The sequence below is a fragment of the Delphinapterus leucas genome, chromosome 13, assembly GCF_059928025.1.
Source record: "Delphinapterus leucas isolate spDelLeu-1000000601 "Yukka" chromosome 13, BTC_Dleu_Yukka2, whole genome shotgun sequence".
Lineage (NCBI taxonomy): Eukaryota > Metazoa > Chordata > Mammalia > Artiodactyla > Monodontidae > Delphinapterus > Delphinapterus leucas.
Genome location: NC_143141.1, coordinates 43044928 through 43067447, shown reverse-complemented (window position 1 = coordinate 43067447; position 22520 = coordinate 43044928). Strand labels below are relative to the sequence as shown.

General features: G+C 34.4%; 1 protein-coding gene across 15 annotated transcripts in view; it reads right to left on the bottom strand.

Annotated features, from left to right (window-relative positions):
* The window catches only part of USP34 (ubiquitin specific peptidase 34), a 231411-nt gene that overhangs the window by 117993 nt on the left and 90898 nt on the right, over positions 1-22520 (bottom strand). For 14 of the 15 annotated variants that reach the window (XM_089923127.1, XM_022597181.3, XM_089923126.1 and 11 more), the window contains 8 exons: positions 14784-14909; positions 14473-14602; positions 13771-13806; positions 13267-13397; positions 12368-12978; positions 9972-10186; positions 6376-6491; positions 6157-6284 (listed from right to left, as the gene is read on the bottom strand). In XM_089923127.1, the coding sequence (XP_089779253.1) occupies positions 6157-6284; positions 6376-6491; positions 9972-10186; positions 12368-12978; positions 13267-13397; positions 13771-13806; positions 14473-14602; positions 14784-14909 (1493 nt within the window). The remainder of the gene's footprint in view (positions 1-6156; positions 6285-6375; positions 6492-9971; positions 10187-12367; positions 12979-13266; positions 13398-13770; positions 13807-14472; positions 14603-14783; positions 14910-22520) is intronic. The other variant, XM_089923119.1, reaches the window with a different exon arrangement.

Sequence of the window (22520 nt, the reverse complement as noted above, 5' to 3'; positions counted from 1 at the left end):
TAATTTTTTTAAAATAAAATAATGTCATAGCACTTCTCCTATAACAACTATGAGATACTACACCTTGACTTATCAACTTTTTTTCCCAAATAGTTTTGACTGCTGATATGCTTATGAAAAACATCAAAATTACTGTTATATTCAAACTTACATTCACAAATTCTTCCAAGAGTGAAAATTTCAAATACCAAACCACACAACCCTAGGCAACAATATGTTTAAGGTGAAAAGGTTCAATGGTCCAGAGTAACAAGATACAGTCAGCCCATATGCAGGTTCCTCATCTGTGGATACAGAGCTAACTGTCCTACTCTATTTTATATAAAGGACTTGAGCACCTGAAGATTTTGGTATCTGCAGGGGGATCCTGGAACCAATCCCCCAAAGATACAAAGGGATCACTACACTAATTTTACACTCAAGAAAAATGCTATTACTACCTTAGACTGCCCTGGTTCTTTGCTTGATACAAAGGTTTTGTTGCAACCTTTGCTGAAGCTTATTACTATACAATAGTGTGATGTGACTCTTAAGAATTACCAATGTAACTTTATATTGCTTTAGTAGAATGAACACATTTGCTAGTAGTCTTCACAGTTAAAGTTACATTTGGACGATTTTTTCCTAATCCTAGACTCCATATTTGAAGAAAACTGGTGTGTTCTACAAAATGCTACTGTCAACTAATTAATTAATTAATTTTAAAATATTTACTTATTTGGCTGCGTCGGGTTTTACTTGTGGCACACAGGATCTTTGTTGCTGCGTGCAGGATCTTTTTAGTTGCAGCATGCCGGATCTTTTAGCTGCAGCAGGCAAACTCTTAGTTGCGGCATGTGGGATCTAGTTCCCTGACCAGGGATCGAACCCAGGCCCCCTGCATTGGGAGCATGGAGTCTTAGCCACTGGACCACAAGGGAAGTCCCTCAGTCATTTTAAACTATAGTATATACCAAGAGTTGACAAAAAATGCTGTATATAATACAGTCTTTACAGAGAGAAAACAAAACCAAAAAAAAGTACATAGTGCCATGCATTTCTTAATTATATGAACCTTTATTTATGCAAACAGAATCCCTGACCCGTGAGCATTTTTACTTTTGTATTCAAAGGCAAAAAATTTCACACGTGGGTTAAACTACCTACTGCATAAAGAATGGCAAAAAAATAGCACACTGGATAGGTTCCCAGACAGAGTCTCAAATCAATTCTCAAGAAGCCACAGAATTTCAGGAGGTACCTAGCCCAGGATGTGAACCTACCTGCCTTCTAGTAAACATAAAACACCAAAGGGGCTGATTACAACCCAACTCCTACTTCCACCCTACTCACTAGACAGCAGTCTTATCTCACTCACCCAAACTAACAAATATCAAGCTGAAAAGTAATGGATTTTTCATTGTGGGAGCTACTGTCTACCTCATGCTCTCACTTTATGACAACATTCTGCAAACCATCTACTATGTGTTTCCGTGTGTAACTTTAAACCTCCTGCACCGCTGAAATGTTATATGCCTTATAAAACAATCTGCCTAAGGCTAAATATGCATAAGGCACATGCTGCATGTTTAAAGTGTTTTAAAGTGTTAACAGTGGGTTCCGTATAAATGGCAGAATTATGGGTGATTTATGGGAGACTTTTCCTTTTTCAGATCTCTATGCTTCCCAAGAAGTAATGAGCCCATATTACTGTTCAAAAAAAAGCTAAGTTCATTTTGTGAAATAAACTGTAATAAGACTATAGAACAGCAAAAACAAAGATTGTTGACAGGTCTATAAACCATGGAAAGTGAGGAACTAGAAGGAAAATTTAAAAGTCAACATAGAGGGGGCTTCCTTGGTGGCGCAGTGGTTGAGAGTCCACCTGCCGATGCAGGGGATGCGGGTTCGTGCCCCGGTCCTGGAGGATCCCACATGCCGTGGAGCGGCTGGGCCTGTGAGCCATGGCCGTTGAGCCTGCGTGTCCGGAGCCTGTGCTCCGCAACAGGAGAGGCCACAACAGTGAGAGGCCCGCGTACCGCAAAAAAAAAAAGAGAAGTCAACGTAGAGAAAATAAAAAGAAACATAAAACCTGTGTAAACTACATAAAAAATTGACATCATCAAGAAGCAGACATCTGTGGGGTTTTTTCGGTCAAATGTCAGGAAAATGGTAAATGAGTTAAGATTTCAGTGGCCCATTTATTTCAACATAAGGAAGAGCTTTCCTATTAATATTAACACCCTTGTGCAACATTCCTTTCCTACTGTGATGGCAAACTCAGGGGGAGAGGAATCCTTGGAGAAAGGATTCTTGTGTTCAGAATAGGATTTCTCAAACTCTGATATCAATACTGACACTTGACACAATTCTGTTGTGAAAAGCTGTCCTCTGCATTGAGGGATGTTTAGTAGCATCCCTAGCCCAAAGTAACATCTCCAATTCCACTCATTAATGTGACAACCAAAAATATCTCCAGATACTGATACTACCTAGGGAGAAAAAAAATCACCCCCATTAAAACCCACTGGTTTAAATGTAAAATAGATAGCTAGTGGGAAGCAGCTGCATGGCACAGGGAGATCAGCTCGGTGCTTTGTGACTGCCTAGAGGGGTGGGATAGGGAGAGTGGGAGGGAGGTGCAAGAGGGAAGGGATACGGGGATAAAAGTATAAATATAGCTGATTCATTTTGTTATACAGCAGAAACTAAAACAACATTGTAAAGCAATTATACTCCAATAAAGATGTTAAAAAAACCCACTAGTTTATCAGGAAACCGGAACTAATAATGTTTAAAAAAATTAATTATTTTTCAGTTTGCATGGTAACTTCAGTAAGTTCAGCCGGTATACACTGGATGTGTTGCATATGTCACAGGCTAAAAAATGCCACTATGCTCTAAGTACTGGCATATATGACCAATTAATAAGAGGCCTAGCATAATACATACAGCAACCATCTGAGTAAATTTTGAGGCCAAAATTAACATCAATATAATAGTTATGTTTACTATATATCAATAAACCATTAAGTAACTATGATTAGGTACAGGATTGCCTCCAACAAATGAAAAATGCTTCAAGTGATTTGGGAGTGAACAAATTAAAGCTTAAAAAAATCCAAAATGATGATTTTCCATTCTATACACAGAATTTTCCTGTTGTCTCTTTTACTTTTTTTTTTTTTTTTTTGCGGTACGCGGGCCTCTCACTGTTGTGGCCTCTCCCGTTGCAGAGCACGGGCTCCGGATGCGCAGGCTCAGCGGCCACGGCTCACGGGCCTAGCCGCTCCGCGGCATGTGGGATCTTCCCAGACCTGGGCACGAACCCGTGTCCCCTGCATCGGCAGGCAGACTCTCAACCACTGCACCACCAGGGAAGCCCCCTCTTGTCTCTTTTAAGCTACACTACTTAGAAAAATATATGCTCATTATGGAAAAATTAGAAAATAGAAAACCATAAAGAAGAAAAAATTAACTGATTCCTCCCAGAAATAACCATTCTACAGTCTCACATATTGCTTGCAATCTTTTTAACAAACGCGCCTATGAGTATACGCCCATATCATTATATAATCTTTGAAAACATTTGACTCTTAAAGGCTACATGATACTTCATCTTTCACATAGCTTTTTTCCTTTTTATTGAAGTAACATACATGAAAAAACACATATAAACCTAAGTGACAGTTCAAAATATTAGGAGGTGAACATACCTGTGTAACATGCACCAACATCAAGAAAGAAATCATTACCAGCATCCCAGAAGCCTTGGGATATGCCCCCTTTCCAGTCACTAACAACCCAAGAGTAACCATTATCCTATTAAATACAATAGTTTTCCTGATTTTCTTTTTTAATTTATTCATTTATGGCTGCATTGCATCTTCGTTGCTGCTACTCTTTATTGCAGTGCATGGGCTTCTCACTGCGGTGGCTTCTCTTGTAGTGGAGCACTGGCTCTAGGTGTGCGAGCTTCAGTAGTTGTGGCTCATGGCCTCTACAGAGCAAGGCTCAGCAGTTGTGGTGCACAGGCTTAGTTGCTCTGTGGCATGTGGGATCCTCCTGGACCAGGGCTTGAACCCGTGTCCCCTGCATTGGCAGGCGGATTCTTAACCAATGCGCCACCAGGGAAGTCCCAGTTTCCCTGTTTTTAAACTCTGTATAAACAGAGTAATAGAGATATACTTTTTTACATCTGGCTTCTTTCACTCAAAATTTTGTCTGTGAGATTCAACCACACTATTCCATGCAGTTGTAGTTCTTTCATTTTTACTACTATATATATACTATTTCATTCAACAAACAGTCCACAATTTAATTTTCCTTTCTATTCTTTTTTTGTCATTTAGATAGCAGTACAAAAAATAGTTATTTTGAATAATGCTTTTATGAACATTCTTGAATGTGTCTTTTGGTGACCTTCTGGATGTATTATTAAAAGGCACATACTTAGCAGTGCAACTGCTGGGCCACAGGATATGCAGATGCACTTTTGGGGAATAAAAATTGATACAACTTAAAAAAGTATTCATTAGCTTCACAAAGACTTTTAAAAGACAATTAACATTTTAGGGACTTCCCTGGTGGCCCAGTGGGTAAGACTCTGCGTTCCCAATGTAGGGGGCCCAGGTTCAATCCCTGGTTGGGGAACTAGATCCTGCATGCATGTCTCAACTAAGTTTGCATGCCGCAACTAAGAGTCCGCAGGACGCAACAAAGATCTCACGTGCTGTAATGAAGATCCCGCACATAACAACTAAGACCCAGAGCAGCCACAATAAATAAATGATAAATAAATATTTTAAAAAATATTTAAAAGACAAAACATTTTAAAACTAATTTCTATAATACCTATGTAAATGATGAAATATCATTCACCCATTAAAAGCATTCTTTTTAAAGAATATATGCCAAATGAGGCAACTGATCCACTAACAGGGGTCTATTAGTGGTTTCTTATACCTGCATGAATAAGCAATTTTTCTATTGTGATTGTACCAATTATAGCCCTTTAAAGATCAAAAGAAGAAAATTAAATATTGCACATACTTTTTCTAATTAAATTAGGTAAAAAAATTTTTTGAAGCAGTTAAATATTCAATAAAATTAGACATTTATATTGAGCCTGGGCAGAGGTAAGCTGAAAATATTAATATAATATATTCAATTAGGGGCTTCCCTGGTGGCACATTGGTTAAGAATCCGCCTGCCAATGCAGGAGACACGGGTTGGAGCCCTGGTCCAGGAAGATCCCACATGCTGCGGAGCAACTAAGCCTGTGCGCCACAACTACTGAGCCTTCGCTCTAGAGCTCACGAGCCACAACTACTGACCCCACGCACCGCATCTACTGAAGCCCACGCACTATAGAGCCCATGCTCTGCAACAAGAGAAGCCACCACAATGAGAAGCCCACGCACCGCAACAAAGAGTAGCCCCCGCTCGCCGCAACTAGAGAAAGCCCACACGCAGCAACAAAGACCCAACGCAGCCAAAAATCATAAACAAAAAAAATAAATTAAAAAATATATATATTCAATTAATAACTGAATTCACTACATCAGAGAATGGAACAATATTATCAGAGCAGTATAAGGGAAACTGGAGACTGTATCAACAGAACAGAACTGAAAATCAAGAAACTTGTGATAATTATTTGAGCCCCAATAAGAAGTATATAAATATACAGCAAAATTCAAACTAGGAAAAAAACACAACTAACCTAAATTCTTTGTGCACTACAGAAGTCAAAAGATCCACCCAGATGGAAGAACAATGCCATTATCAAAATGTTTATATTTCAGCTTAAGTTTAACTTCACTTATCTTATTTAGCTTCCTTTATATATAACAGTTCAAGAACATTTAAACTGTAATCTGAAAATAGAGTAATCACCACCATGTTCCCAGAATCAAGAAGACAGTATTCCTTTGTCTCTGTTGGAGGTGATCTAATCAAGAGTGCCGAAAAGTGCTGAAAAAAGCAAGACTGTGTGATAACATATAAACCCTGTGGGGGAAAACAGTTTAGAACTAATATAAAAACCACAATTACTAAAAAAAAAAATAGGTTGATAACGGTACATTAAATGCTATGAACCCACCATATCTAGGTCAATAAGAATATTGATTATGAATATGATTACTGCATAAAAAATTTTAAATTCCTATTTACCTGTTGTTTCCTAAATTTTCAAGGCAACCTTCAATGAATCTCATTCGAATCTGTCTATCCGTAAACCAACATACTAAGGAACAGAGAAGTTTCTCTGCTTCATTTATTAATCCTTCAGAAAGATTAACCTACAAAAAATGTATATACATAAAGTTACTGTTTATACTGAATGCATTCTGCTGTAATTTTGTAGTCTTTTGGGTTTATTAAATAACTTACTGCATCATCATCTTGGACTATATCCCACAACAAAGTGTTTCCTTTCTTGCAAACGTTATCCAAATTAATGTCTGTTACAGCATTACTGCTGAATTGATGTTTATGAACTGTAGGTCCTGAAGGGGCAAAATATAACACACTATAGAGCAATGCAGTTGACTGAAATTGTAAAGTGAACTACAGCATTCATAAAGTTAACAAATTCAAAGTGAAGTATAACAATAAATCTCTTCTTACATCACAAGATAAAAACAAGATTAACACAGTTGCTTTATGAATGAGACAGAATAGTACTGTTTAGAGTTTGATACTACTAAAGTAAAATAAGAAAAGTTTTCATAGCCTCTCCACTATTTCATAGCCGCCTCACTATTACTAATAAGTATGATTAATGTTTTCCACATGTCAAGAGAACTGTATATAAATATTTGAAACCCAAATTAAACATTAAGAAGAAAATTTAACTGAATTAACTATATAGCCAAGGGACGTTCCTCTAAATGACCTTCTGTAAAGTGTCTTATACCTAAAGATTTTTTTAATTGAGATGATTTACTCAAAACATTCAATTAAATTCACAGTGTCTATTATAATAATTCAGACTTTGAGTGCCAGACTATGAATTCTCCCTAGCTCTGTTATATTAAGCAAAAATGCTTCATTGTCTTTAACAGCTTTACCATGAAATTTCCCTCTTAAGCTGTACATGTACATTGATTTCATTAAAATGAGAACTATGCAACCTTCACCATAATTCTGTTTTAGAACACTTTCACCACCCTAAAGCATTCCCTCATACTTAATTACATTTAATCCCTGATCCCATTCCCGAGCCCTAGTCTGTTCTTCCATCCCCATAAATTAGCCTTTTCTAGAAATTTCATATAAATGGAATCATACAATATGTATGTATAGTCTTATGTCTGACTTTGTTCACTTAGCAAAATGTCTGAGGTTCATCCATGTTGAAGCATCTATCAGTAGTGTGTTCCTTTTAAATACAGAATAATATCCCATTATATGAAAAAATTGTTTATATATCTACCAATTACTGAAAGTTTGGATAGTTGCCAGTTTTTGTCTAATATGAATAATGCTGCCATAACACTGATATAACCAGTCTTTGTATAGACATATGTTTTCTTTTCTTTAGGGTAAATACTTAGAAGTGGAATTGTTGGGTCATAAGGTAAACACGTATGTTTAAAATTTGAAGAAACTGCCATACTGTTTTTCAACACATAGGTATGGTCGCTCTTTTTAATTTTAGCCATTCTAATAGATATGCAGTAGAATCTCATTCTGGTCTTTAATTTTAATTTCCCTAATGACTAATGATGCTAAGCATCTTTTCATGTGCTTATTAGCCATTTGTGTACCTTCTTTGGTGAAATAAATCAATTCCCAATTTTTAATTAAGTTGTCTTACTACTGAGTTGTAAAAGTTCTTATATGGTCTGGATACAAGCCCTTTATTAGATATATGATTTGCAAATATTTCTCCCAGTCTGTAGCTTGACTTTTTAAGTTTGGGGTTTGTTTGGTTTGTTTTGGTATTTACTTTTTAAAATTAATTTTATTAAAATACAATATAAATACATAAGATCCGGAACATTTCTATCACCCCAAAAAGTTCTCTTGTGTCCCTTTACAATCAATCCCCACCACCAATCACTGAGTAGATGTCAATCATTATAAATTACTTTAGGAAATTTTAGTAGTGCATATAAATGATATATAGTATGTATTCTTCTGTCTAGCTTCATTTGCTTAGAATGTTTTTTGATATTCAGTCATGGTGTTGAACGTATCAGTAGCTCTTTCCTTTTTATTCCACTGTGAATATACAACAATTTGTTTATCTACCAGTTAATTCCAGCTGAGGTTCATAAATGAAGCAGTTATGAACGTTCAGGTACAAATCTTTTTGTGGACGTATGTTTTCATTTCTCTTGGGTAAATACCTAGAATAGGAATTGCTGGGTCATATGGTAAGTACAAGTTTAACTTTAAAAGAAACTGCTAAAACAGTACTCTAAACTGCCTGTACTATTTTAAGCTCCTTCACAGCAATGTATGAGAGTTGTAGTTGCTCTGCATCCTTAGCATCATTTGATATCATTAAGTCCTTAGTTTTTTACCCATCCGAAATGAGTAGAAATATCCAGTTGTAGTTTTAATTTGAATTTCCCAGATGACTGTAGATATTGAACATCTTTTCATGTATTTACTGACCATTTTTATATCTTCATTTATGAAGTAACTGAATTTATTCATACCTGTTGCCCATTTTTAAATTGTATTGTTTGTCTTACTGTGTTGGAAGAGTTCTCTATAGTATTAAATACACAGTAATACAAGGTAGATTTGGAGACCAATAATACGTCTAATATTTTGCTCAATTTCTAACTTCATATAGTAAAAAAACATGTACAATACTGAATAAAAGGAAAACAGGTTAAGAATAGAAGAATGGTGAAAATTTAATAAATATGGTATAAAATTAAATTGACCTCAATCTTAACCCATTCATTTCTCAACAACCACAATAACAAAAATGTCAAAACAGGGAATTCCCTGGCAGTCCAGTGGTTTAGGTCTCCGCGTTCTCACTGCTGAGGGCCCGGGTTCGGTGCCTGGTCGGGGAACTGAGATCCCGCGAGCCACGCAGCACGGCCAAAAAAAAGGAAAAAAAAAAAAAAGTCAAAATAACCTTATCTAGATTATACGCAAGTAACGGTTGAAATCAGAAAGTTGTTGCCAAGATCCACAAATTGCATCTCCAAGTCTGATCGTGGCTTTAAAAGCATAAACCTAATCTATCTGGTTTACTTAGTTTATAATTTACTGGCATCCCAAAACCCATGTCCTAGGCTACTAAGTGCTGATGGTATGTATCCAAGCAAGAGGTTGGATATGGACCTTTAAATTGCCAATTCTAGAACTGTTTTCCCTCTTAATTTTTCTCCCTTTCCTCCTTTATCTCCTACTATTCTTTAACCTCTTCTAACCTCTATTCTTCAGAGTTTGGTCATGTCCTATCATCTTTTTAAGACTGATTTAGAGTGATTAGAACCATCATTTTTTGAACATTTTCATCACCCCAGATGAAAGAAACACCTCACCCTTTAGCAGTCACCCCTCCTCTTATTTCTCCCAATCCTCACTAGCCACAGGGAACCACTAATCTATACTTTCTATCTCTACAGATTTGCCTATCTTAGTCCTTTTATATAAATGGAATCATACAACATGTGATTCTGTGTAATCTCCTACTTTTAAGTCCTAAAATTCCTGAATATAAAATCTAATGCAGCCATATATTTTCTCAAATACAAAGCTATAATTTTTATACATATTATTTTTTATTTCTTTTCCTTGTTAAATATCTCTTGATGGAACTGCAGCCTTCATATTCATGATGGAGTATTCATAATAATTTCATTTCCTTGGGGAAAAAAACTATAATATGAAAATTACTTGGCAAAAACATTGAAGTAACAAAACATTGACTGTTGATTCCTTTTAACAATGTGTTATATAAATTATTCCTATTTTAAATAAAGGAATATATTTTACTTACTACAGAACCTTACCTTGACTAAGATGTTCATGGTAAATAGATGCTAAATTGGGAAGATGTTGTTGGAGATGAGATGTTAGCTCTGCATGTGAATTAATCTGAACTAGCTCCTCTTCACACCCAGATTCTTCACCATCGAAATCAGCCATATTTTTTTCTGATTTTGCACTGACCTGGGAGCTGCTGCAACTGACATCATCTGCACTTAGCATATCATCAACCATATGACTGTAACACAGAGAGGAGTACAAAGTCAGCAATTACAAATTTAAACACACACTGTGAATCACAAAAAAATATCTCTCAAAACATTTGACACAAGTTACAACCCACTCAAGAATAAAGCTACATTTGTTTGTTAACAATATGGAATATTGACAGCTTTACAAAAAATAAAAAGCCCACAAAGTCTGCACTATATATTAATTATACAATATATACCTACATATTATCTGGCTCATCAACACACTTCACTAAAACAACTTCAAAGAGAATAATTTTAGGAAAAACAAAATCAGTAAACTTAACTGTTAGATAATTTTTTTATAAACTCAAATCTTAAAGTGAAACCTTAAAATTTATTTACATTTGTTCATCCAACTGCAGAATCAAATCAGATAAGGAAAAAAATTTCAATTTACAGCTGTAATCTAGATGTGGTTAGTATTAACTGAGCGACTTTTAACTCAATAAACACCTATTAAGCCCTCCCTTCTAAAACATACCATATGGGGTGCTCTAAGGATGTAAAGACAAAATGATAAAAATAACACGAAGAAGAAAAGTTCAGGATTGATTCAGAGACTCACAAATGGTACCCATACACAGAGAATATGGAAATGGCTAACATAAAAAAAATAAATCATTAGGTCTTTTCAGGTAGAGGGTTGGCGTGAACACTATAAGTGATTTACAATGTACCAAACTGAACATATTACCCTCCTCAGTTTTCTGAACTAATTGCTTTGTCTCCAGTATGTCCTGGGGAGAACTCTGAATGTGCATTTCTCTAATGTCAGACCATAAACCAGTGGTTCTCAAACAGAAGGCCAAGGGGACATCTGGCAATGTCTAGAGACAATTTTTGGTCATCACAACTTGGGAGATTCCTCTAGTATGTAGGCCTAGAGGCTAGGGATGCTGCTAAACATCCATCCTACAATGCAGAGGGCAGCATTCACATTGCTGTAAATCCAAAACACAGAATTACCTGGCCCAAAACATCAATACTGCCAAGACTAAGAAACATTACTGTAAACTCATAAGGGTTAATGATAAGAAGAAAAAGGCAAAGGAAATAAAGTAGGAATATGTATGGATGTGTAGTTCTCCCAAACAACCATATTAAATTCTGAAAGGCCCGGCAAATAGTCAGGTTTAAGATAAATCCTGATAAACTACATATCCCTATTTCATCATTAACTCAAATATTACTACTTGCAATGATAGTAATAATAAATAGCAGCTAATATTTATTAAGTTCTTATTATGTGCCAATCATATCAGCCCATGAAATGCTCACAATAAGCCCATGAGATAGGTACTATTGTTCCTATTTTATAGATGAGAAAATGATAGTAAGAACAACTGAGTACCTTGCCCAATACTATAACACTAGTAAATGACAGAATCACTTACTATTAAACACCATAGGTATATTTCACAGATAATCAAAAAGCTTTATGCTGAGGCTTTATCCTTACTAACATCCTAAAATTAGAATGTGCATAAAATTTCCCTTTTCATGATCACACTTTAATGGAAGTTTCCACAAGCAATTTACTATCTACTATTAGGCAATTATTACAAGGAGTTGAAGATCTAGATCTGTGTTGTCCAATACAACAGCCACTAGCCACCTGTGGTCACTGCACATGTAAAAAATGGCTGGTCTAAACGAAGATGTTAGGAGTATTAAATATACACAGATTATTGAAGACCTAGTACAAAAAAAATTTTTATTAAAAATTTTACACGGATTACATGTGGATATATGATATTTTGGATATTACTGCTTTAAATAAAATTTATAATTAAAATTAATCTTCTCTGTTTCATCTTGCTTTTTAAAATGTGCCCATTAGAAAATTAAAAATTGGGACTTTCCTTGGTGATCCAGTGGTTAAGACTCCATGTCGCCACTGCAGTGGGGCACGGGTTCGATCCCAGGTTGGGGAACTAAGATCCCGCAAACTGCAGGGCGTGGCCAAAAATAAATTAATTAATGAAAATTAGAAATTACATACTTATGTCATGCATTTGTAGCTTACATTAATGGCATGCATTTTTAGCTTACATTATATTCCTATTGGACAGCACTGATCTAGAATATATCGCAATTGAATAAATATAGGCTATAATTAACTCCCTAAAGAAAATGTAAGCTGTTTTATTTTTAGGTAGACTTACCCATCGTGGTGGTGATGATGGTGGTGGTGGTGATGGTGATGCTGTGGACCAATAAACTGCCGACAATTAAATAATTCATTCCCAATAGTCTCCCCAAGAAAGTCCCCAGTGCGTGTAATACAAGATTCCTGAGATGCTTGTGCTATATGAGCAGCATTCATTTCCCCTGAAATATCATGTTCTGGGTCTTCAGAGTGTGAACAGGCATCTAGCATTCGTATTCGATTATCTACTGATGGCACTGACTCAGTGTTAAAAACCAGGTCCTTTCCTGTTCCATTGCTTGTCCCACTTCTTTCTGATGGACCTTGGGAATCCCCTAAGCAAATGCCTGCTTGACTTTCTAATTTCCTGTTCCGATGATCTGTACCACAACTGCTTTTAGAGGGATTATGACCATGATCGTCATCTTCATCTTCTTCTTTAAGGGCTTCAATATCTGCAATGTCTTCTGACTGTACCTCACTGCCAGGGCTCCCTGCTGACTGGCTTGCATGGCTAGAATTCACCTCATTGCTAGATCCATCACTATGTCCACTACTGCTACCAGGACCACTGCTTCCATCTTCACCACTGTTGGCAGTTTCATCAGAACTTCCCTGCATGGATTCCTATATTTAGAAACAAAGAGACTTAAATAAATATTTAAACTAGTAAGAAAAAAGTAAATGACATTAACACACTGTACTTTCTTAAAAGGCTGCCACAGTCCTGACAAATTTCATTGAACAATACAAAATGGAATTAAAAACTCAAAGAAAAGAACCTCAATGATACTTAAAAGATAGGAAAGGCCTCAACTGGCATCATGTTTATATTCCCAGTTCGAAGGATAAACATGGCACAAACCCAAAAATCAAAAAATCTCTTTAAAGCGGGAGGAAAAAGTATTTTCATACCTCTGTATCTGAAAGTCGCTGCTGCACATGTTTGGTTCTATTAATAAGTTGCTCATCCATTTCAATGTCACTGCCTCCACTTTGATGCGTATCACTGTTATCACTGCTTTGAGGACTGGCTGCAGGTGACCCTATATTAAAATGATGGGGATTTTTTTACTTCTAACTTGTATTAACATGGATCTATCAGAATGTCATAATCCTTTGATTCTTTGATATACCAAAGCTTCATGCTAGGTAGCCAAAAATATAATCTGGAAATATGTTAACATTTGCCAATTATTTCTAAAGAAGATATACATGATTTCAATTAAAAGTCAGGATACTAATGATTTCAGCAAAAAGGGTAAGTAAGATAGATAGGTAGTCAGGATTTACATCTCCTATGCAAAATGAACTTTATGAATGTGATACAAATATATTATATAAAATTAATTAAATCTAGATGATCATCAAAATAAAACTACAAGTCATCTTGCCATACATTTCTAAGACTCAACTTACAAGGTGATGGTGCAGCTCTTCTGAGCTCTTCGTCCTCTGAAGGAAAAGGAAAAAACAGGATGGAAACAATCTAAGTGACTGAATTTCTTTGGGGCACATATCAGTTGTTTTTATTACATAATCAACAAGATATAGGTAGGGAAACCTGCAATAATATAAGTCCCCACCACGTGTCGTAGTACTTGTGGGTGCCTGCACAGGAAAGCCTAAGAAAAGGGTAGTATATGATGTCAGGAAACAAAAAGAGGGGTAAAGCTGATAAACTTGTAGGAAACCCTAGAAAGTTATACATGTAAAAGCACATATAAAATACCTGGAAAGACAGAAAACTTTGAAGTAGAAAACACAGAAAGAGAAATGTATCATTATGTTCTATTCTCAAAATTATTTCTAAAAGAAATCATGTTGACTGTTTTCTAACCAAAAGCTCTAAAGCTTTTATGACATAGTTTTGTTTTTTTTCTTAAAAGAACACTAATGAAAGAAGATCCAGTAACTACTGAAACGTTATTGCCGTTATTTGAACAGTAAACCAAAAACATGACCTAACCCCAATTTATTAACGTTTTAAGAAAACCCACACCTCCCTTTCCAGCTTATTTCAAAATTGAGATTAAACTGAAACTAATTTGCAGAAACTATTTCAAATTTGAGTTATAAGCTATGAACAACTTACTTCAAATTACATTATACTTTACTAACCTTTCTTATTTCCAATGGGAAGATTAGTGTTTAGTAAAGATGCAAAAGAACTCTGTTTAGATAGCTGGGCCTTAGCTGCTAGTGCATTATTCCACAATGCTTTAATTAACATCGATGCCAAGTACAGTGTCTTTAAAAAAAAAAAAAAGAGGAGAGGTTGAAATTAGCGGTTTTAGGAAATACTGTAACAAATTTAATATCCTTTTGCCTAACTGAAATGCCAACAGTAATAAACTACAAGTTAAATCATCTGGATCACAAATAAATTTTCACTTTACAAAAAAAAAAAAATTATGTTTTGAATGAATTACCTGTTCAGTATGAACACTTGGTTCAAGAGCTGAGACCAGATTAAGAAGATGTCTAAGTGGTACTGGATCCAAATTCTTGATGAGTGAAGGAAATAAGTCATGTATATACCGACTACAGTGTTTCAGCTAGAAAATAAAAGTAGCGACAATAGTCAAAAATAATCACACTATATAAATAACCTGACACCAAAAAAGTTATATAAGTTTAAAAGTGAAGAAGCTGGCTAGTACACTGATGTTTTTTAATATATTAGTAAAATGTTAATTACCAAATTTCATAAATCGCAGTACATAAAATTGTGAAAATAAAATTCCACTTAAGCAGAACTTCACTTTATCCAAGCAAACCACAAGCATAATTTTTTAACCTCAAGAAGGAAGCCTGCAATAAATAGTCTCTGGAATCCAAGTATAAAAAGGATTCCAATTAAATTTAGGAACATATCACTAATATAAAAACAAGTTAAACAGTTAATTAAAATGTAGGCAATAAAAAATAAAATAAATTACAATTAGGAGAGAAAACCAAATAAATATTATTTTTTAAGTGTACAGTGGACCCTTGAACAACATAGGTTTGAATTGTGTGCATCCACTTATACAAGGTTTTGGGTTTTTTTCCCACTAAATACATACTACAGTACTATAATGATCCACAGATATGGAACTGTGGATACGGAAGGCTAACTGTAAAGTTACACATGGATTTTCGACTGTGCAGAGAGCTGGCATCCCTAATCCCCATGTTGATCAAGGATTGACCATATTATATTTCTCACATTAAGTGGTTATAAAGTATTTATATAACATGGTCATTAATTGAAATACAGTACAAAATAGAAACCCCTTTATAATCAAGGTCTTCATAATAGAAACTAGGAAAGTCTCCTTTGTTATACTAAACAGAATTATGGAAATATGAGGGAAAATATAATATTTACAAAGATATGACTAGTAAATATTACAATGTCATGTAAAATAAGCATCTTTTACAGCTACAAAGGTGCTAACTGCTAAATCAAGATACAGCAACAAATCTGAATTGGCCAGAAATACCCAATTTCAGGACTCCAAAGGTAAAATGTATCCTACTTATCTACAATACATAAAAAGTCTATAAGAAAATGTAGATTTTTCTATTCTAAAACACTGACTTATATATTTTTCAGGTATAAATCATATAAACTCTCTTCTACTGCATCATCTTATCAGGGTAAATATATACAACCTAATTTTGAAACAGAAGGTAAAATAAAATAACACTGGAAGAATTCCTCTACATTGAGGTAACTTCTAATAAACTACACTATTTACTTCAATGCTACTATTAAATTCAACAGTGTTCTTTACACAACTGCAGTAGTTTAAGAACAAAAACATCATTTGATTTTGAGAAGTGAATCATCAATTATAAGTCTGCCGATTTTATAGATCTCACCTAAGAATATTTTAATATAGTATTAATTAACATTATAATTGGACTGTACTAACAGTTTATACTTGCTTTTTGTCAAGAAGTAACTATCAGATTTACACTTTTCCTAACGAAAATGTGATTAAAACATACTGTGTGATAAATTCCTGATTTGTACCAGCGTAAATATTAATAAAATGGGATTTTCATAATAGATATAATTTTGGTTATTTTTAAGTAACAAGACCCATAAGAGATAATTATGTAATCCTGTAACTGAGGCAAAAGACACATAAGGCTCTTTTCAAGATGCACTTTATGAAGACACATCCAAAAGTCAGGAAAAAAATATTAAGATTGACAGCTTTAGTTCCTGGTAAAAATGGTAGTGTGGAGTTGGTTCACAGACTCTTCTTAACTAGTTATTGAAAAGAAAAGAGAAGAAAAGAATGTCAGGGAAGATGGCAGAGCAGGAAGTACCAGGAATCCAGCTCTGTACCTAGAAAGCAACTGTACTACTGGCAGAAACTGTCTGATGTAACCACTCTGAAACTCTGGAATAGCCAATTTGAACTCTTGTGCTCCCAAAGGAAAGCTTGGCTGGTAAACTGTTGTTAATGTTGGCCAATTTCAGCCTTCAGTGTGATAGCAGCTACCCATTTCCTACTCCTTGACCCTATGGCAGGCAGCTGTGGGGACAGCAATATGTGACTCTGGTACCGTTTGTTGGAGCCATGGTGGGCAATAATGATCTTGTCCAAATAATAATGTCCAAATAACAAACTTCTGTGTTCTGAATTCGGATTACTACATCTGATGGGTGAGGTATGGGCACAGAGGTTAGCTGCCATTGTTTCAACCCAAATCAGCGAGATTGACTACTGGGAATTAAGGGAGCCACACCAGGGTTTTTTTTAGACATTCAATAACAACCAAATATGTAGAACAATTTAGAAAGGTACTGTACATTCCCAGGGAAAGACACAGCTCAGAAAAATACCTGAAAAGACCATGAGCTTTCACATTAGATCATTTTTAGGCTAGGGATCAATTAAAAAAGAACAAACTCTGAGAAAAGAAGAGAATCTCTTTTCCAAAGTTACCATACTATAAAATTCAATGTTTTCAACCAAAAAAAGAAGAAAACCAACACAAAGTATAAAAAGAAACAGGAAAATATGGCCCATCCAAGTAAATAAAATAAATCAACACAAATGTACCCGTCATTTGTAGAATGCGCACCCATAGGAATTACTAGACAAAGACCTTAAAACACCTTCCCTTAAAGATGTTAAAAGAGCTCAAGGAAGAGGATGAAGACTGGAAAACAATGCATGAACAAAATGAGAATATCATTAGAAAGACAGAAATTATAAAAAGGAGCCAAAAAGAAATGCTGAAAAGTAAAATAACTGAAATAAAAAATACACTAGAGGGGCTCAAAAGCAGATCTGAGCAAACAGAAGAATAAGCAAACTTGAAAACAGGACAACTGAAGAAAATAGGACAACTGAAATTACTGAATCTAAGGAACAGAAAGAAAAAAGAATGAAGAAAAGTGAAGAGAGTCTAAGGGACCTGTGGGACACCACTCAGTCTACTAATACACTCATTGTAGCAATCCCAGAGGAAAAGAAAGGTACACAAAGTATATTTAAAGAAATAATGGCCAAAAGCTTCTCAACCTGAGGAAAGACGTAAGTCTACAAATCCAAAAAGTTCAACACACTCCCAGTAGGATAAACTCAGAGAGTTATACCAAGAGATATTATAATCGAACTGTTAAAAGCCAAAGACAATAAACTAATCATGAAAGCAGGAAGAGATAAGCAATTCACATAAAACAGATACCCTATAAGACTATCAGCCAATTTCTAATTACAAACCTTGGAAGCCAGAGGAAGAAGTATGATATATCAAAGGGTGAGAGAAAAAACTTTCAACTGAGAATTCTACAATTGGCAAAATCTGTCCTTAAATAATGAGAAATTAATACATTTCCAGATAAACAAAACTAGACCTACAACTAGGCCTGCCCTGCAAGAACTGCAATAGGAAGTCCTTCAGAATAAAATGAAAGGAAGCTAGACAACAGTGAAGAAATAAACATCTCTGTAAAGGTAAATATACAGACAATTAAAAGCTAGTATTATTATAGTTTTCATTTCTAACTCCATTTTTTAATTCCTACATGATTTAAAGAACAAAAACAAGAAAAATTATTATTATTCTACACAACTGGGCACAAATTATATAAAACTGCAATCTGTGATATTAATAGCAAAATAAGGGGGATGGAGCTGTACAGAAACAAAGTTTTCGTATGGTATTTAAGTTGGCATAAATTCAAATTAGATTGTAAAAACTTCAATATGTCAAATGTAATTACCACTTTATACACAAAATATCTATAAAATACACACAAAAGGAAATGAGAAGGTAATCAAAATATTTCACAAAAAAAAATCAACTAAAAAAAGAAGGCAGTAACGGAGGAAAATAATGGACAAAAATACTATAAAGACCTAAAAAAAACAAACAGAAAAATGGCAGAATTAAACTCTTCTTTGAGTAATTATTTTAAATATAAATGGTTTGGGGAGAGAGATAAATTAGGAGTTTGGGGATTGAAATATACAGAATACTATATATAAAAAGTAGATAATTAAAAAGGACCTACTGTATCACACAGGGAACTATACTCAATATCTTATAATAACCTATAATGGAAGAGAATTTTAAAATATATATATTTATATATATGTATAACTGAATCACTTTGCTGTATACTTTGCTGAAACTAACACAACACTGTAAGTCAACTATATTTCAATAAAAATGTTTTTAAAAAAATGGTTTAAACACTCCATTCAAAAGACAAAGAACAGCAGAATGGATTAAAAAACATGATACAAATATACAATGTCCTTAAGAGATTCATTTTACATCCAAAGACACAAACTGGAGAGGATGGAAAAAGATATTCCATGTAGATAATGAGCAAAAGAAAGCTGGGCTGACCATACTAAAATCAAGTAGTTTTAATTTTTTAGAAGTTACTAGAAAAAGAAGAATTATCACATACTCCAACAACCCCACTCCTGGGTATATATCCAAGAGTTAAAAGTGGGATTTCAAAGAGATATTTGCACACCCATGTTCACTACAGCATTACTTACAGCAGCTAAGACGTGAAAGCTGCACAAATGCCCATCAACAAATCAATGTATAAATACAATGTGGCACATACATACAACAGAATATAATTCAGCCAAAAAGGGGAGGAAATCCTGTCACATGCCACAGCGTGGGTGAACATGGTGAACATGGGTGAACTTTGAGGACATTATGCTGAGTGAAATAAGCCAGTCACAAAAGGACAAATACTACAGGATTCCACTAATATGAAATATATAGACAGAATGATGGAAGCAGAGTCAAATGATGGATACCAGGAGATGTGAGGAAAGAGAATTGGGGAGTTGTTGTTCAATGGGTGCAGGCTTTCAGTTTTGGAAGATGAAAAAGTTCTAGAGATCTGTTACATAACAATATGAATATAATTAACACCATTAGAATTTTTTAATGGTTCAGAGGGTAAATTTCATGGGTTTTTTTCCCTACCACAGTTAAAGATTTAAAAAAAAAAAAGGTTAACAGAGACAAAAGGTAACATCATTCATTAATAAAAGGTTCAATATAGCAAGAATATATAATAAACACTGAAGAAAAAAATGACAGAAATTAAGGGAGAAATAGAAAGTTCTACAATAATAGTTGTAGATGTCAATAACCCACTTCAATAATGGATAAAACAACTAGACAGAAGAAAAGAAAGAGAAAACTCGTAGAGCACAATAAACCAATTACACCTAACAGACATATAGAGAGAACATTTCACAAAACAACAGCAGAAAACATTCTTTTCTAAAGAATGTATTCTTTTCTAAAATACAGTTTTCCAGGATAGACCATATGTTAGGCCACAAAACACGTCTCAAGAGATTTAAAAAGATACGTGTTTTCTCTGGCCACAAAAGGATGAAGTTAAGAAATCAATACTAGAAGGAAAACTAGAAATTTTACAAATACATGGAAATTAAATAATACATTCTTAAACAACCAATAGGTCAAAGAAAAAAATGACAAGGGAAATCAGAAAATATTTAGCAACAAATGACTTGAAAAAACAACAAAACAAAATACATGGGATGCAAAAAAGCACTGCACAGAAATTTATTAAATGTAAATGTAAATTTAAAAAGATCTAATTATCAACAACCTAATTTTATCATTTAAGGAACTAGAAAAATAATAAACTAAACCCAAAGCTAAAAGAAAGGAAATAATAAAGATGAGAACACAGATAAATAAAATATAGATTAGGAAAACAATTTTAAAAAATTAACAAAACCAAAAGCTGGTTCTTCTAAAGATTCACAAAATAACAAACATTTTGCTAGACTGACTAAAAAATATTTTTAGAAGAGGAGAGAGAAGATGTAAATAGCTAAAATCAAAAATGAAAGTGGGATTTTACTACCAAACTTAGAGGTTAAAAAAAAAAATTATAAGAAAATACCATGAACAACTGTATGCCAAAAAAAATTCCTCACAAATTATCTAAATTGACTCAAGAAAAAAGGAAAATGTCAATAGAGCTTTAACAAGAGACTGAGTCAGTAATCAACCTCCCAACAAAGTACTAAAATACATGGTCTTAACTAGTGAACTCTACCAAACATTTATAGAAAAATTATCACCAATCCTTCTCAAACCCTCCCCCCAAACTGAAGAGAATGAAATACTTCCTAACTCATTCTATGAGACTAGCACTGACCTGATACCAAAGCCTTCATTAAGAATAGAAAATCACAGAGCAATATCTCTTTCAATGATACTAAAGTTCTCCACAAAATATTAGCAAATCAAATACAACTGCATATTAGCAAATCAAATACAACTGCATACTAAAAGAATTTTCACTGTGACCAAGTGAGATTTACTACAGGAATACAAGGGTAGTTCAATAAGAAAAACACTTACTGTAACACATCCTATTAATAGAAAGGAAAAAAGCCACATAATCTTCTCAAGTGATGCAGAAAAGGCATCTGACAAAAATCCAGCACCTTTTCATGATAAAAACTCTCAGAACTTTAAGAATAAAGAAAAAGTCCACAGCCAGCATCACGCTCAGTACCCAATGACTGAAAAAATTTCCCCTAGGATCAGGAACAAGACAATGATGCTCGCATTCATCACTGCCATTCAACACTACATAGAAATTCTAGCCAGAGATATCAGACCACAAAAATAAATAGCAAATCAATTGGAAAGGAAGATGTAAAACTATTCATAAATGACATGATTTATACATACAGAAAGCTAGTAGAGCTAATAAGCAAATTCACAAAGTTATACAGTACAAGCTCAACAAGCGAAATTCAACTGTTTCTATATACCAGCAGTGAAATACCTGACAAGAAATTTAAGATAGCAATTCCATTTACAATAGCATACAAAGAATAAATACTTAGAAATGAAACAAAGTAGGTGAAAGACCTGTACAGTGAAAACTACCAACACGCCTCAAAGAAATTAATGATTTAAATAAATGGAAAGACATCCTATGTTCATGAATAGGAAGACTTAACATTGTTAATACTACCTAAAGCAATCTACGGATTCATCACAATTCCTATCAAAATTCTAAGAGCCTTTTGGCAGAAATGGAAAATCCAGTGCTCAAATTCATATGGAATTGGAAGGAGTTCTGAAAAGCCAAAAACAATCTTCAAAAAAAAGACTTTGAAACACAACAAAAATAGAGTAATTAAAACAGTGTGGCAATGGCGTAACGACAAACATAGAACAATGGAGTAGAATAGAGAACCCAGAAATGTAACCTCACATAAATGGTCAAATGATTTTTCAACAGTGCCAAGACCATTCAACGGAGAAAGGACAGGCTTTTCAAAAAAAACAAAAAAACGGTGCTCAGAAAACTGGATACTCACATGCAAAAGAGTTAATATAGACCTTTACCTTATCCCCCACACAAAAATTAACTCAAAATGGATCAAAGAGCTAAACTCAGGACATATATAAAACTTTTTTAAGAAAACACTGGATAAAATCTTCACAACACTCGATTTGACAACGGTTTCACTTGTATGACACCAGAAACAAAGGCAACGAAAGAAAAAATATATAATAAATCAGACTTCATCAAAATTAAGACTTTTTTTTTGGGCTGTGTCGGGTTGGGTCTTAGTTGCATCACACGGGCTCTTTCGTTGCGGCGCGAGGTTTCTTTGTTG